This window comes from Plectropomus leopardus, chromosome 18 (assembly GCF_026936395.1).
Source record: "Plectropomus leopardus strain MGB_pleo_1.0 chromosome 18, ASM2693639v1, whole genome shotgun sequence".
NCBI classification, from domain to species: Eukaryota; Metazoa; Chordata; class Actinopteri; order Perciformes; family Serranidae; genus Plectropomus; species Plectropomus leopardus.
Window position 1 is genome coordinate 16578353 of NC_142193.1, and position 18368 is coordinate 16596720.

Consider the following 18368-nt stretch of genomic DNA (forward strand, 5'->3'; position numbering starts at 1 on the left):
TTTCAATTTTGAATGTGATTAATAAAACTGGTTCTTTAAGAGGAAGAAAAACTACAACTACCAGAATGCAGCTGACCATAAACAGTTCCGCCAGGATGACGTAATACGAGCTTGCGCTTGGACCGTGATGTATTATAGGGAAGTCGGTTTGGGCCGCTTTTTTTGTTAGAGGAAACAAAATGGCAGCTGGCAGGTAGCAAACGGCCCCGCGGTGTAAGCTAAAGGGTGTTTCGTAAGACGTTTTTAGTGTAGGAATAGGGAACGCGGTAACATAATATTGGTTTATAATTCGCCGGCACTGCTTATTTTTTACCCATTGAGCTGTTTTTGTGCTTTTTGAGAGAGAGGGAAAGAGGCAGGTGTGGATTTCTTCGACGTCCGTGGTGGCCACGGTGACGGGCAAACGAAAATGCGGAAATACAATTGAGCAACAACCGTGGAGCCAGCGAAAATCACATTTGAGGCCAGAGAGAAACATGGAGATCTGGATGCTGGAGGTAAATTCACCAGTTTATTTACTACCCACACTGTAATGTTAAAAAGCTGGCTGATTATGGGCAAACATCTCTTTGTGCAGCCTGTGTATATACCCACCTGACACGGCGTGTTTGAGTATGTCGCACATAGTGTTATACTTTGCTATGGCCACCTCTCCTTAATAGTTGCTTCAGTGTTATTAGAGACTAAATGATAGCTTGGGGTTGAAACTTGAATGGGCTTGCATGTTTGTATCTGGGTAATCCTCGGCGCCTGATGTATGCATGCACATGTGCATAAGGATGGTGTGTGCGCGCTCGTATTTGACGTGGTAGTGTTATGTTACATATTTATGAAGACCTGATATCCTCAGAGCGATTCAAATCTGACACCAAGAGGACATTTTTAAACCCACAGCCCCACCTCTTACATGGATTTCAGTGATTAGCGATTAGAAATGGTGTCAGGCCCATGTTAGGTATGCATTGGAGATTATAGCAAGGGTTTGGATTCATTGCAGTCAGAGAACATCCTCACAAGTATAGAAGTACAAGTGTGTTTTTCTGTGTGTGGAGTGCCTGTCCGGTTATGGGCCTTGAGGGGCAGGTGTTTTCTCTGTGGGCCCAACAGCTCTTGGCCTGTGTCTGCCCATCACGCTGTGAATAAACACGAGCAGAACAAACTGTGGAGATTGAAGAATGTGGTGCTGATGTGAATTGGAAAGAAATGTGTAACCGGATGCTACCAGACTCTTCAGCAGCTTTAACACCAAGAGTAACATCAGGACACTGACCTATATTCAGCAGAGCACTTGGAGCAAGCTGAGTTGTTTAAATAATTGTTACAGATCATATTAAATTGAAATTCGTTTTACCATTTAATTAACAATTTCGGCATCTTCCCCTTGTAGTGCAAAGTGGGCGAGGGGATGTGAGGGAAAAAGTGGCCTGCATACAGTATTTCTATAGAGGCACAAGCCAGATCTATGCAAGTTCACTTACTATAATAACCAAATGCTATAGGATTGTAAGGCAGGATAAACACAGTACCTGCATTTGTGCAACTATCATGCATGTTTTATATGATATATATTATATATCATACATTGTGCCCTGATGTATGATCATTTTAGACATTGTTGGTCATGTCTGGTTTATCATTGTAAGCAGGTTTACTAGTCTATATACAGTATATTATGAGAATGCATATGCACAATAGATGGTTAAATCTAGAGCTACAACAATTAATTGATTAATCGATTAGTCAGTCGCTCTCTCTCAGCGCCTGTGCAGTTCAGTATGAAACTCCTCAGCCACAGAGTGTCTTACATCAGCCATAACCTCTTTGTTTGGATTTAGTTGGGTGGCTTGTATCTAAGGCCTACACAGACAGGAGAGCATAATTATAGAAATATTAATAGTCTGTCTCTAGTAATGTGGTATTAAAAATAATTTGTTGCAGACTATGTGCTTAAAATGGATCAAAGACTTAATTTTAGGCACCGCTGGTTGCTTTTATTGTCTCTTAATAGTATCCATGACTTTATAACCCCTCAGAATATGCTTAAAGCCGTTCCCAGCAGTTGTCTACACAACCGCTGACTTGACTTGCTCCTAAACTTTCAGCGATAACTCAAAGCAGACTCAACCACAAAGCACATTTAGGGTGATAACTATCACTGCCTCTCAGTTTGCATGCTTCCAGCCCAACAAATGTCTCTGTTACAGTAAATTTACCTTTGTCAGAGATATTTGCAACACGGTTTTCTTTGTTTTAAAAGCCCTTGTTTACAAGAAAAGGGCCAAGTGTTTGACAGATAAAATAATACACTGGTTCAGAGAGAAATTTGACTAGGGCAGAGGTCCAGAGTGCTGTTTTTCCCTCTCTGTGGCCGTTATAATTGAGTTGCATATAAACATTGTGAGCCGGCTGTTTGGCTATACTCGTGTGACTATGTGTGCAGTCGGTGTATGTTGGCTGTTCGTGTGTTTACATTTTCATCTATTCAGAGTGTGCATTAGCTCTCCTCACCTCATAGTGTTCTTGTCCACACACAGCAGTGACCCAGACAAAAGGTCACACCCACGGCTAATTAGATTAAGGCTGTTCTTCATGGAGCCTGGGAGAAACAGCGTCTGGATTTATTCAAGCACTTCCACTGAAACTGTCATTAATTTTTCATGATTAGACTCCTTTTTCCCTTCTTTTTTTTTTTACATCTTGTTGCATTTAAAATGTTTTCTTAAGGAATGCCCCCTCAACATTCGTTTTTGGGGAATTTCATACGAATTTCTTTTCCTCCACTCATCTCAGGGTGTGGTCCAATATACTATGGTAAATTGTCATTGCCCAGATTCATTCTGACTTCATTTCTTATTAAATTACCCCTCAACATTTGTTTTTTGGGGAATTTCAAACGAATTTCTTTTCCTCCACTCATCTCAGGGTGTGGTCCAAGATACTATGAGAAATTGTCATTGCACAGATTAATTCTGGCTTCATTTCTTGTTAAAATTCCCCAGTTCCCAGGCGCGATCGTTTTTGACAGAGTAGTATTGTGCGTGTGCGAGTGGTATTTTCAGGCTGAGCTGGGAGTGTAGGTGGTGTGAGTCATAAAGAATGTCTTCAGAGACATCAGCTTTAGAAACACAGAGAACACTTTATTTCCATGTATGACTGAAGTGGTGCTGAGTTGTACGACCGCAGGGCATGGAGAAACTGTGTCAAGTGTCACACAGCCAGAGAAGACACACAGATGTGGACTGTTTGGTGGCATTTCCAGGGGGATAGAGCATGATCTGTGAGGTGGAGTGCTCAGCTCGTTTCTGTCAGAGAGACTGTGAACAGCTCTGTTGCTGGGCAGACATGGTTGTCTCATAGAAAAAAAAAAAAACACACAAGAAAGAGAAATGCAGAAATGCCAGATGTCTGTGAAATTGCTGGATGCTTCAGCTCCTTCCCATGTACTCTGACCTTCTGGCGTGATTGGAAAACACTCTGAGTCATCAGTCCTTGGAGATTCTACGATGCTATTTCAAACATGTTGAGCCATATCTTTAACCGATGGGGACAGCCCGCTGCACGGGCCGACAGAGAAAAGACTTCTGTCTATTATTGGCCATAGCATTATGTTCTTGAAGATGTTGATCTCCTTTACGCTCTTCCTACATTCCTTCTGAAGTAAAATACTTTGACAGGTGAGATAAGGACATGATTAGCTCAAAGCCTAATGTGATGCGAGCAAAGCCTGCTCAGACAGTCAATGCTGCAGGATAGGTACAGAGGCTGCACGAATTGGCAAAACTTCAGGTGACATAAATGGATCCAAAGCAGGGAAAAGATGCATTTTTTTTATTGATTGCTGCATGGATCCAGACTTTATATGGCCACCTGCCACAAGCCTGGGGCTTTCCTCTTGAAGCCAGAGTCAGAGTTGGTGGTATTGAAATGGTGAAATAGGGGATACTTGTATTTTATGTGGGTCAAGCTTATTCAACTAGCTTTTAATGTTGTTGCAGCAGCTTGGCTGCATCCTCTGGAGTCCAGCACAGGTTTTTCCCACGTTTTTTCGAAATGGCTTGCCAAACTTATAACAATTTATTTTGCCCACTTGGATTTGGGGTGCCTATTATTCCCTGCACGGTTAACTGACAGACAAATGTGAAAGCAGTTACTTTCTTTTTTTGGGAAGAATTTCAGCCGCATGTCTCAGATTTCTCCCTTTGGCATTGTTGCGCAACTTGACTGTTCTCTGTTGTCTTGAGAGTGTCAGAGGTCAACAGTCTCCCCACAGACCATAGCTGGGACATGCCTTGAATTGGGTAACAGATATTTTTAAAACTCATGGTGGTTAAGGCAGAAGTGTACTTTATGTGGTTCACGGGGTGCACTGACATATCGGGCCCTATTTAGACGATCTAAAGCACATGGCGCAAATGTGTTTAGGGCTTGCCAAAGTCCATTTTACTAGTTAAATGGTGGATAATCTGGGCGCAAGGTGCAGCGCACGGCGCAGAGGGGTTGTATTTCTACTGAATTAGTCATGGGTGTGTTTTAGGGGGGACATGAATTAACCAATCTGTGCGTCAGCTCCCAGCCAGGTGCGCCAGGAATTGGGGAATTGCAATCTAAATGACGGATTTGGCAGATTACAGATGTGAGAGGTGTTCTGCTGAAGAAACCAATCTGCTTATGTACGAGGTGAAGGCTCGCAAGCAGATAATTTGCGGAAGCAGCAGATATCCACAGAAGCAGCAAAGGCAAAGCGGGCTTTTATTTGGTCAGGGGCGCATTCGCTTTCTGTTGCCTCAAAATAGCAACCCGCCAACAGTGCGCCTGACCACACCTCACTTAAGGACGGACAGGCCCGGGGGCGCACAGATGGGCGCAAGTACATTTGTTATATAAAGGATGTAGGTGCCAGGTGTGAAAATGACAACTGCGTTGGTCTGACACTAGCAATAACACTGGTGTTGCGCCGTGAGCCGTCTTACACCTAGCATAAGATAGAGCCCATCATCTTTGGACTACTTGAAATTAAACAATTCTGCTGCAAAGTTAATTGTGTTATTTTGTCTTGAGGCTATTTTGTCAGGTGCTGCTCTGGATGGCCTGACAGGAATCCTGTATAATTAGATCCATGTTGCTTCAGTTTAAAACATTATTCAGACTGTTACAAACAGCACAGCCTTGTGACCTCTCTTCCTCCCTCTGCATGAGTATGTATGAGAGAGATAAAATAATAACAAGATAGATAGATAGAGACAGAGAGCGATGAGGGAGAGAGAGATTACTGGATTCTGACCTTTGACTATATCGCAAACTTAAAATGTTACTATTCAAAAGGAAATTGATTTATAGTCTAGGCCATGGCAGGGCTACAAACAGCTTATTTGGTATCAGACAAAGACAGACACACTCCTACCAATTCAATTAAATACAAACATTAGGGATTAGGACCCAGACATGGTGTAAAATGCAGAGTAAACTGATGCGAATAAAAACGATGTTTGACAGAAATGCAGATGCTCACATATTTAATAAAGATTGAGCCTTTACGAATAAAGGGGACTTTGATGCAGCATATCTTTCAGGCTGATCAGAGCATTTTAGGATGCAGCAAGCATTTTGATGACTTTCTTAACTTTCCTAAACTATGAGCATATTGTAACTCAAGTGGCCTGAGAGAAAGTCGACTTCTGCACCCCCTTTTGGCTCTGGTGTTGTCAACCTTTAGATAATCAAGCCCCTTACGAGAAACTTTGGCCAATTACAGGTTGTTTCAGAAAGAGAATATTCCTACTATCTGTTGTACAAATGCAGATGCATGTACCTTCAGTGGAAGTGTGGTTCAGTGGTGGAAAATCAGAGAGAAAGTTAGTTTTTCTGATTTGGTAACAGCTGCATACACCGCAGAGCAATCCAAAAAAGAAAGACAGACTTATCAAAAAGAGAGTCTAACGAAACCACGAACAAAATAAAACATGTCCATATCAGCATAGCTGAAGAAAAAAATAGTTGATCCCTAGTCAGCAGGTGCAGCAACCCAAATCCAGGCAGTGCAAACCTCAGATTGAATCAGTCAACTTTCTGTTGCTGCCATTACACAAGTTAGACCCAGTGATGCTGCTGGCTACCAGCCTGCTGGGACACCTAGTGCTGGGGGGTTTGCACCGGCACAACAGCTGCTGACTGAAAGTCCATCTCTGGAGCTGCTGTCCTGGTGAAGCAGTCCACAGTGTTGGGGAGCGAAGCAGAGGGACCGTTGGGTGGCTAGTTAATTCTTGTTTAATTTATGGTCTGATAAACGCACAGAGAGAGTGAGGTAAGGAGGAGCTGAGCAAAACGCTACAATAAAAATTAGAAAAAGTACTATGGAAATCACTAGGTTACTGTATGAAACGTGTGTATGCCCATGGTCTTCTGTTGGGAAAGTTGCAGGAGAAGGTTGTATTATCAAATGCTGATTACCCCAGCTTTAACCGGCAATGTTAATTTTGTTCATCAGGCCACCACATAAGGACAAAAGACAAGAATCCAAGATGTGAATGTAAAATCAAAAACAATGTCAGTGTACCTATTCTTGGAATAAGTGTGGGTGACTGGGCTGTGACCTTTTAGAGTCAATAGACACCTTATTTCTTGACATTTAGTTCTTGGTTCTCTATCGCAGTGGCGAGAGCAGATTTGAAAATTATTCCAGACTGTGTGTGGGTGAACATTTATTGCTACACATACAACAGCCTGAGGTTTCTGTAATTAGAAGCCAGCAACTCCTCTAATTATTTAATATACACTGCTTGTTTATGACTCTAATATAAATTCAAAATTTAAGCCCTGAGGTCTTAAATACCTTTAGATCTGCACCTAATGTTTTCCATTGTTGGAGCCTGGCTGTAATTCACAGCTTAACCTATTTACAGCCCTGTTGCCATGCTAGGGGAGTGAGAGGGCGAGCTCCCAAAGCTGATTGGAATAAACGGCCTCTGCTATGCAAATAAATAATGCCATAAAATGTAACATTGTGTTTTTCTGCAAGCAACGTCTGGGCAACGGTAAACTCTCTCCACATGTTTAATTAACAAGGAGAATAAAAGGCGAGCTCTGTATGAGCAGCAAGAGCTACAGGAGGCAATTTGGGGTTTAGGATCCTCATTTCAAATGCCTGGAATGCTAAGTGCTGAGTTGCCCTGAACAGGCTCTCTCTAGCAGCTGGTGGGAGACTGGCTGCGCACAAAACTCTGATCCTGGCTAATGCTCACGGCAGCACTTTATCAACAGAACATCTGATAACAGGAGCAGCGGACTGCAAATAAAGCTCAGGCTTGTTGTAATGAGAGAGCCGACCCTGGGAGAAACCTCATATCTGCAAAGGCATTTGCTCAACAAAAAAAAATCTCCATTTTAACAATTCATATGGTCATGTTTGTAATTAAAATCAACTTGTTAATTAGAATACTGTTGATTCTCTTGGTAGTGTGGCAGCACTTGGCCCGTCTTATTTCCAAATAATAACATGCACTTATGGAAAACACCTGAAACAAGGGAGCTGCATGTGGAACAAATAAAATGAACTTACCCCATTGGCAGAAATGTTTCTTTTCTCTGGGAAATAAGCTTCGGAGATTTCATACACTAGCTGACTTGTTAGGACAGAATAGCAGCCAGAATATATGAATCACTGATGCAGTTATTTGTGCCAGTGAAGTGCTCAAATTGTGATAAATGCGATGCGGACATATTGTTTGCTCACTGGTGCAGGGTGAGTGGTGTGCAGGTGTCAGCTGTCAGGTGTGCTGCAGTAGGATTACGGGTTAGGCTGTGTACCACCCCTATCCTATAATAACACCCACAGAAGCCTGGCCACCTGCCGCCACATCTCAGAGGAGCTCGTCTCTTCTGACTCCTAGGAAGCAGGAAGCCTCCGCACTTTAAAACCGGCTTCCAGCCACATTAAACCCTCCTCTTCAGCTCAGTAACAACCAGCACTTAACTGAGCCAGACAACAAAGTGCTGTCACATTGGCAGAGTTTAAGTATTACACTGACATGACTGAAAGCGTGTGGCTGCAATCTGCCACCCCTATCATAAATCTTTTTCATAGTTTTTCATACAATTCTAGAAACAGGAATAAACAGGGATTTATTTTAAAGCATGTTTACTTGTTCACAGAGGTGGAATTAGCTTCAGTGAGTGTGAAATAAAATAAACCCCTGTATTTCTGCTCTATAACAATGTGCAGATGGTTCATTTTTTTTCTCCTTGTCCTTTCCAGCTGATCCCATTGATGTTCTGCGAGTGCTGGAGCTGTCAGAGAACATGGAGGGGGTGTCCTTGGAGGCTGGTCTCTGCACCAGCAGGAGGGGCTTGGAAGAGACGGACCTGGCCTACAAGATAGACAAAAAGATCCAGCTCAGTGCTCCTACCAAACAGCTCTTCCCTGGTAGTGGACTTTTTTTTTCCAGAGTATTTCTAAAAAAAAAAAAAAAAGTGTCACTTTTTTTCCCTCAGTAAAAACCTTACGACATCTGACTTTGAACTCACTTTACTTCTTCCCCTGAGTGCTCGCTGCTTTCATGGGCAATATTTTTCATCATTATTATCTTTACTCAGGTCTCACTGGCAGCAGGTGATGCCAGCATGTTATAAAAATATCTGCCCCCTGCTGTGCTTTCGTTTGAATGACTTAACATCTCCTCTCCCTCTCCTCTCCTCTCCCTCTCCTCTCCTCTCCTCTCCCTCTCTTCTCCCCCTTCTCTCCCTCCTCCCTCTCTCCCTCTCCTCTCTCTCCTCTCCTCTCTCTCTCTCTCCCTCTCCTCTCCTCTCCTCTCCCTCTCTTCTCCCTCTTCTCTCCCTCTTCTCTCCTCTCCCTCTCCTCTCCCTCTCCCCTCCTCTCCTCTCCTCCTCTCCCTCTCCCTCTTCCTCCTCTCCTCTCCTCTCCTCTTCTCTCCTCTCCCTCTCCTCTCCCTCTCCCCTCCTCTCCTCTCCCTCTCCTCTCCTCTCCTCTCCTCTCCTCTCCTCTTCTCTTCTCTTCTCCTCTTCACCAGATTCCATGTTTCCTGAGAATTTCTCTGTGATGGCAACAGTGCGAGCCAAAAAGGGCTCCCAGTTCTTCCTTCTTTCAGTGTATGATGACCAGGGAGTGCAGCAACTGGGGCTCGAAGTGGGCCGTTCGCCTGTCTTCCTGTATGAGGACCAGCATGGGCAGCCCACACCAGAAATGTACCCCACCTTCAAGAAGATCAACCTGGCTGATGGAAAGTGGGTAGTTTGAGCAGATATTAATGAACTTTATGCTTGTTTGACAGCACACCATATCTGACATGCGTGTGTGCACAGATCAGAGATTCACCAGCACCGTGTAATTTATTTTAACTGTGCTTGTATAACTTTCTTAAGCCTTTGGATCTGAGCAGGCCTTACATTTCTGTAGCCTGATTCATACAGCTCACTCCCTGTGCTTGAGCTTGAGCAACCTTAAAGGGAATAAGATGCTTGTTGATTGCTAGCTGCGATGATTTGACTTGATCAAAGGATCAATCCTTCACATTCTCAGGCTCAAAGGCACTTTTGGCTTTCTTGACTTGAAAGAGTTGTGAAATTTCTCTTTGCATTGCAGATTCTGGACAGTAAAATACTCAAACACCAAATACTTTTTCAACGTACTTCTCTCCACCATCTTTTAAAGTCACTTGCTCTTTGTTCTTTCAGATGGCACAGGATAGCCTACAGTGTGCAGGACAAGTCTGTCACCCTCTACCTGGACTGTCAGAAGGTAGAGACCTTGGATCTGCTGCGAGGGGACAATGCTGTCGTCAGCACAGAAGGTGTTACTGTGTTTGGGACACGGTTGCTGGACGAAGATGTATTTGAGGTGAGACATTGTTTCTTACTTTATTTGTCAGTGTATTTTAGCTGCTGCTGACTTTAATATTTCTATGGCCTGTTGAGCAAGGTGATTGGTGAAGGATTTGGATAGTTGATCAAATTAGAAAACCTCTTCAAGTTTCATCAGTGGCCAAGCATAGCTCATATCCTCTTTGTTTTAAGTTATTGTCAAGATCTAAAACATACCAAACACATAAGGGCTGATTTTTGAAGGAATGTGCTTAAAAATGCATGAGAAATAAGATACTGGGTTTGAACAGTTTCCTCTATAACTTGTATGCATGACCTGTATGATATTATACATTGTATTGTGCATGAGATACACAGTATAATACAGTATACAGTTGTGTCTGGAAAATCGTGGGATTAGTGGAATATAAATTGTATTTGGTGCAGTGGAATTCCCCCCCGCCCTACCTTTTAAAGCTACTTACGAAAAGATTTAAAAGGGAAAATCGCGGTTCAAGGGGCTATCCTGTCAATCAAGTATTGCAAGAACAAAGCAATGGAGAGGGAAGAGATGTTGGGAGGGAATGGGGTGAAGGGGACGTACTGTTCAGACATGCCCAGCCTCTTCATTTCCATTGCAAAGCCAAGAAATGACACATTCTCTTTGCTTTTTGGTCAGTATAGATCTGTCAGCTGTTGAAGGGTTGATGTCTGAATGGCCAGCTGTTCTTTTGGACATTAGAAACATTCTTGACTGTGAATGTGTGTTGTTTGGCAAGGGTCGACTGGCAACAAAAAGCAGCCTGAGAATCTGCTGTTAAGGGGCCCCCATTTGACACACAAAATTAAAACACACGCACACAATCTGTTATTAATTTGTAAAATTTTGAAACTGATTTCCCAAGGTTACAAGTAATTTAATGATCACCTAATTTGACTCTATAGCCCGTTTCTCAATAGCCTGTATCTCAGAACTATTTAAAATATTGCAAAGCAGTCAATTGTGTTTAAACACGGATCTTAATAGGAACCATCAGTTCACACTATATTGTCATGGAGTTATTATTATTTTTTTTTAAATATTTATTTGCTGGTCTGGCTATCATCCGTTTTAAGCCTTATCAGGGGTCGCCAACTCAGTACCTGCCAGTGCCTGGCTGCCTGCAGGGAGCCAATCAGTCTTCTGTAGGGCATATTCTAAAAATAAGCTGCGGTCAAGCAAGCTGTCATTCGCATCTCCGTGGTCAAATCAGCTACAAGTGTAGTGCACCAATATGTACATATTTTATACAGTCATGGTAAATGCATTCAGATGGCCTAGATTGAGCTGACAGGGAGAAGTGGCGAGTGACTTGGTAAAGTAAGCGTAAGGATACTTGTGTGATTTCGTCTTTTAGTATGGTCAAGTATGGTGTTAAAAAATGGTATATAATGCTGAAGTTGGAAAAAAAATCGGCCCTCACATTATTGGCCCACTGGGAAAATTCCTAAACTTCCTGATGTCCAGTCCACCGCTTGTGTTGTTTGGCCTTGTGATGGTCAGGACTCATACTCTTGTAGAAAAAAATTCCAGTTTCTTATTTGATTATAAATGTTGGGCTTTTTTAAATCTTTGAGAAGCAGAAGACGTGTATCACAGCTTAAGTTACTACTTATCCAAATTGCATGTAACTGAAAATACGAAAGTTAATTCTTTTGGAAGTTGACATATACTTTTTGGGTTTAGAGCATTAGAATACTGTATTTGTCCACATAATTAATCAATCAATTAATCAATATGCTGCTAACACGCGGCAAGGAGATTCAAACTGCGTTGTAGTAGTGGTTCCAATCCCTCCTTTTCTCTGCAGTAACCTTTTTTGTCATAAGTCATTCTCTGTGCTTCCCATGACAATATGCAAACCCTGCACCATTGTCATTCCTAATGAGGCTCCACTCTAGATCTCTCGCCCACAGCATGAAATAGAGATCAGCTCAAGCCCCTTCCCCTGCCATGCCCTCAGGCCTCTGTGTCTGCTCAGCAAGAAAGAAAAGGAAAGATAGACGGAGGTATATGGTGTAGTCAAGTTTAGAGAAACAACCGTCTTCCCAACTCTAGTTCACCCACAGTGTCCCAAAAATACCCCACAGTTTGCAAAAGGAGCATACTGTTAAACTTAGAGGGAGGGTCGTTGTTGCTCCCTGAAACCTCAGCCTTCTTCACTTTCACCAGGAGAAAACCAGATGTTCTCCTGACAAGTAAACACCTCCTGCCTTTGGGTTTACTAGTCAATAACTACCCTCCTAACCTCGTCCACACATTAACCTTCCCTATGACCTAACTTAAACTCAGGTACCCCTCCCATGCTATAAGTGACCCTCCCCTCCCTCCTGCCCTTCCCTCTCAGACACTGACAAGCATTCCTACCTCAGTGAGGAAATGTCTCTCCTTGTGGGCTCTACAAATTTCCGTATTCCAAAACAGTGGAGAGAATGTCATCTTTGACCTTAGTCCAAAAAAACTGTCATGCTTTTAGTCATCATCATGTGTTTAGAGATATGATGACGTTCATGATGATGATGAGGAAGATGATGAGACATTATTTGTGGTGATGACTAAAACCTCCTTGTGATCAGATCCCTCCTTTGGAACCATCCATGCACTTTTTGTGGCCATTGTGGTCATGTGTATCAAAGTGTGCCCTTAATTTAATCTAATATTGAGTCTTCATGTCTTGCTTTCTTTGGAGCAAGAGATAAAGCCTTCATCTGAGCCATCTGTTTTTGATTTTTTTATAGTGATACATGTGATGTTAAAATATGAGCTTCAATGTTTGCATAAATTTACAGTATAAATTCAAAGCTATGTTTATCTGGCTGTGCATCTCGAGGCATAAGTGTTGTGCACCTCGGGTGAGGCTGGTACCAGGGGAGGAGAGATAATTCAGGCTGACCTCTGGGCCTGTGTTCCCAGGCCCTGGTTCTGGGGGAGGAGGCCGGAGTTCCGGCCCAGTTCTCCCAGCGTGGGAGCTCAGCGTGGGAGCTTTGGGACTGCGGTCAGCCACTAATGTCTCTATTGCTTCCAGATTGCCCTACAAATGACTACAAAAGTTTTGGTGTTTAAACTCAACACTCTGCTTGCATTTGCAGCACAGCAAACATCAAACTGTTTAAAGTCTGGTTGTACTCCTTCTTTGCCGCTGTGTGCCCTGTGTATGTGTCTCCAACACACTGACTGCCTAGATAAAATCCAGGGCGGCGTTTATTTGTTTCGAAATTCAGATCTTTTCCATCTCGATTAGTACTGGAAATAAGAAATGTTTTTGGCTTGCTGTTACAAGCATGTTGAAACTAAGACCTGTCAAGCATATCATTAAAGGGCAGCTTTATTTGAATGCTTAGCAACCCACCGATATTCGACACAAAGCGGAGAAGCACATTAAGTCGGTCAAGGTCTGTTTAAGTCATATTTTGCCTTGGCTATGCGTAATGTCTGATGGTGGTCAGATGTTTTTAGTTAGTCATGAGCATCTGTTGCACTTTAAGCAAACGAGGAGCATCAAAATGCTGTTTCATTACGATGAGCTTGTTGCTCCGTCACCCACGCGAGGTTATGACTTCACAAAAACTCAAGTTGTTTTTTGGAGATTTAGATCCGATTAAGACGCTGCTAATGAGAGGACAGAACCTCACATAAGGTCTAGTTAGTTGTGATTTGTTGGAGCAGTGTGACTATTGGCTCGCTGGCAGGCAGCAGGAGAAAGCGAAGAGGTCACTCTGAAACACTAATGAACCTTTGCCAACAGTGCCATGTGTGACCTCGCACAGGATGCTTGCGAGCCATCGAAAGTTTGTGGATTCAGCTGAGGTGTTTTCCTTTGCAGCACGTCCTCACATGTCCTCCTCAGATGCCCCTGCCCCATCCTAAATGGAGGATGGCAGAGCACACAGGATTTTGGGCAACACTTTATTCGCTGTGTGTTTCTAGAGGAGAGAGACCCCGCTAGGCAAGAAAAACAGGAAAACTTCTCTGTGAAAGTGTTGCCTTTGATCTCAAATTGAGATTGGATTAGATTGGATTAACTCCCCATTGCCTTTCTCTCACACTCTTTCTCCCTGTCTCTCACCTCAGAGTGCAGTAATTTCCTTTGCTTGACACTGGCTTTTGGCTAAAGCAGGTAGAAAAAGTATACCTGGGTAACACGTCCTTTCATGTTTTATGTCTCACATGAAAGCATAATGTTCACGGTTATCCCTAGATTTACAGTTTTCCGTATGGTGATCCAGACTTTGCATTGACTTGCATCGCTGATAAGGCATGAGCTGTACGTCGATATATGAGCTGGTGGTGGGTAACGGAGAAGCGATATGTTTTGATTTGTTTCACCTCTGTCCGCTAAAGCCTAATTAAAGAGATTACAATGGGACTATAATTACCACAACATCAAGCAGTTAATCTGACTTGATTTATCACAAATGGCTTCCCAGCTGTCCCTCGATAACATTTCACCCGAACATATGTTTACGATGGCCTGTCAGTGACATAGATTCTTGTCGCTAATTTAATCTAAATGTTGTCAAACACTGTGCCATGGGGCTGCCTGCATTTTGCTTATATGGAATTACTTTGTGACCTGTGTCTCAGGGAATCAGCCCCACAGTTCAAAGCTATTTTCACTATCTGCTGATCTTTTGGATATATTTTTTATTCATTATTCAGCATATAAGAAATAATATAAAATGCCCATTGATATTTATTTAAGCCCAACTCATTGTGTCGCTACTGTTGTCTTAACTATAAATATTCTTTTAATAGTAATATGTAACTGTTGGCATTTGGTATTTTACTTGACAGTTGACAAATTTGTACTTTAAAAAGTGCTATGTGCCCATGCTAGGGTTGTACCCATCTCAGAATTATGCCAATCGAATCAGCTTTGGCAGTTTAATACCAATTTTTGATGATTCGTTTTGTTTTCCATACAACGTTTGAAAGTTTGATAGGGCTCTGTGGGACATTCAGTGTTACAGCGGCATTAATGTATTATAGTTAACAAGCTAATGACAGGTTATAAATATGCAACAACATTTTTTTCCCCGACACAAGATATCAGAACAAAAGCCAGAGACTTTTTTTTTGCATGAATTTGCTGTGAGCTGTAAATTCACCATGCAGAAGGTCTCTTCTGTCTTCTCTGTGCTGCTGTCTGCATGAGCTTTCTCCAGCGCTGGACAGCCACATCAGTGTTTTCTCTTGTTTTGCTTCTTTGTAGCATTAATCACTTCTTTGCCACCAAAAGTTTACTGTGGCACTAATTGGTGGCTGTACTCTACTTCTTGTGCTCTTATGTCGGACTGAGGGCAAACTGGATGTTACAGTGACACTATTGCCTCTCGAGGTACAAAGGTTATTACAAGGCAGACGTGGCAGGGGCTAGCAGTTAGCATGCTAATTTTAGCAAACACATCTGAAACACGACACACACGTGTCTTTGATATAAATAAATAATTGCTTTCTCACACTTGAAATTAGTTCATATTGTGAACATTTTAAACTAAAACTCTGGCCATATCTTACACATTGTACATTTAATGCGTTTGTTGACAGTGAATTAAGCATTATGTTGTACAGTTTTTCTTAATTGCTTCAGAAACTTTTGAAACATTGTAGACATTCTCAAAGCTCTAAGTGCATTTGTTAAGACAAGTTGCATAGTATAGCACATATTCATGTATGTCATGCTTCAAAACAAAGTTATTGTCGCAGATAAAAAGTCAGTGCCCTCAAAATAAAGAAAATTCGCATTGTGTAACAATGGTCAAAATGTTTGGATGTTTAATTGTTAGTATGGCAGCGGTCCCTGGAAATGTACCATATACCGACATTGCACTTTATTATTGACACTAATGGTTACTGTGTTAGAATATTGTTTCTGTCCAGCTGATTCAGTGCTCTTTTGTAGCAAACTGAATACTATTCAGAGGAGGATTATAATAGTACAAAGTTTTACATTATATATTTCACTCACATTTCCATGGAAACTGTTACTGTATTTTTATTTATGTTAAGTGTCTGTTAGTCATACATCACAGTAGATGAAGGGTGCATTCTAATGCAGTGACTGGCAGCAAGTCCTGTTTGGCTTTTGATGGGGAAAGTAACCTGGGACCATTGTTGATTTCCCCTGAATCTGCAACATCCAGTGCCCAAACCTCCCCCTCATCCCCATAATGTACTCTGTATAAGCTTTTTGTATTTTTCTGTTTTGTATCTGTCTGGCTGCAAAAACCAATTGCACTTCTGGGGCAAATAAAAATTAAAGTTGAAAGTTAAACAGAAAAACAGACACAGCACAATGTAATACAAAAATACATCAATACAAAAAAAGATAACACTGTAACACAGTAAAGCTGGAGCTCTACACCAAAGCACCTCACTGGAATTCCTGTCACTCCTGTCTATCTGGCCACAGATTTTCATCGATATCACACCTAATATTCTTCCTTGCATGGGGGGAAAAAATCTTCTTGCATGCTGCAACTACCCCCTGCAATGGTCTACTGTGATGTCATCATAAACAGCATCCATTGCATCAAGCAAAGGCATGTGGTTTTGAGACTGACGACAGACTATGACAGTTGAACAGACTATTGTGCATGTGATAACTTACACAGTGTAAGACTTAATATATGTTTTGGAGAGTAAAACTGATCACCTGAAAAGCAATATGATCAGTTTTGATCATCAAGTTATATTCAAATAGTTATTATGCAAATTGTGGACAATACAGGCTTGATTTCATTGATGTGCATGTTTTTTAAATAATGAGAAACTCAAATCTGTTGTTAACAAGTGCCCAGCGGTTTGAGGTTTGCACACAACGTTTTGAAAATTATCATTATTATTTTGGAGTTGTGCCAAAACAGTTGTGAAAACATGTAATAAAATGTTGACCAAAGAAAAGAGTGTTGTCGAGTGTAAGGCCATTAAAGCTAACAGAGACTCTGGGCTTAGTGCTGCAGGGTCCAGCAGTGCCGACTCCGTGCATGTTTGTGTATACACATTGGCTACGCCTCCAGGGCAGCATGGGAAGTGAAAGGTCCTGACAGGGGGGTGAGAGAGAGCTATTTGACTGTTTCGTGTACACAATCAGGACCCTCCTGGAGTTAGGGTAACACAGAAGAAGCAGTTGTATCAGTAGTGACAGTCTGTTGATGCTACTGTATTATACTTTGCTTTATATCTGCGGCCAGTTTTGTTGCTGTCATAGAGTCTGTGTCGTTTTTTTAGGTTCAGTCTTCTGGTCAAATCACTCTCATCCGGTTCTGATTCTGCTTCTCATGTAAGGCTACCATTACAACATGACGCTTTTGTATAATTTTGGTCTGCTTTCTGGTTTATTTCAGGGAGATATTCAGCAACTACTGATTCTGGACGATCCTCAGGCCGCTGCCCACTACTGTGAAAACTACATACCAGACTGTGACTCTGATTTGCCCTACAACAGCCAACCACTGGTCTTGCAGGAGGTCAGTACTGCCACCAACAGGAGGTGGCATAGCCCACTGGAAAACAAGTTAATCTTCATACAAATTTGATACAGTGAAGTACAGCTTTACGTGCAAACACATGGCAGGCACATTTATATACATGTCTCAAGTCATTCATTTGTTTCATAGTTTTCCACTTTTCCTCAATGTGTTAAAAATAAGTTTCGAGAAATCTGATGAGCCTCGGCTTCTATCTCTCATGTTAAGACATATCATGTCCTCTTGGCTGCTGAATTGAGTTTGTAGAAGCCCTTGCTTTACAGCCAACCAGTAAAATGAGCTTGAGCATGCCTATCAATAGAGCTATGTGTCCCTAAGACTCATATGATTTACAAGCAGCCAACAGCCCAGGCCAAGAAGAGGTCTGAGTACAGTGCAAAATGTACTGAGTGTTTGCAAAAAGAGACTTGAGAAATTAAGACAGAATAGGCCATCAGTCAAACAAGTGAGTGTCTTCTTTCAAATGCAGCCAGCAGTGGAGCATTCTTAAGGTCAGGTGCTCTCACACACACGGAGCCAGGAGCCTATAACTCAAACATGATATAATAGCTCTTCCCCTCCTCAAGGCGTGCATAAAAAATGAATCAATCATGGATATGAATTACTGTATATTTCTTTGGTGGTGTGTGAAAGATAGAGATAAGGAGGAAGGAGGCAGCCAGAGGATAAGAGCCAGAGAGATGTGAGTGCATGTGTGTGGTTGGGCTTCAAGGAATATACAATTTAACACTTAAATATCTCCTGTATGTTTCTTTACAATGTCCATGCCACGTGCATAAACTCATGTGTGCGCACCCATGTGAGTGTATACATATCTGCACAAAAGTGTGTGCGCCTGGTCAGTGATTATGCTCCAGAGATGGCTGCTTAATGGCAGTGTGAAGCCATTTCGATAGTCATCCAGCTGGCTTTGAAAGAACTACAGCTGAGCAATGAGCTCTGAATCCAGAACATGTCAAACATCTGTCACCCCACTGACCTAGTTCCCATCATTCTCCCTTACACACTGACCTTGTTTACAAGTG

General features: G+C 42.1%; 1 protein-coding gene across 1 annotated transcript in view; it reads left to right on the forward strand.

The window, feature by feature from the left end:
- col5a3a (collagen, type V, alpha 3a) overlaps positions 1 to 18368 on the forward strand; it is a 118742-nt gene that overhangs the window by 60747 nt on the left and 39627 nt on the right. Inside the window, exons 4-7 of the mRNA XM_042504860.2 lie at positions 8252 to 8419; positions 9024 to 9237; positions 9688 to 9850; positions 17200 to 17322. Coding sequence (XP_042360794.1) covers positions 8252 to 8419; positions 9024 to 9237; positions 9688 to 9850; positions 17200 to 17322 — 668 coding nt within the window. The remainder of the gene's footprint in view (positions 1 to 8251; positions 8420 to 9023; positions 9238 to 9687; positions 9851 to 17199; positions 17323 to 18368) is intronic.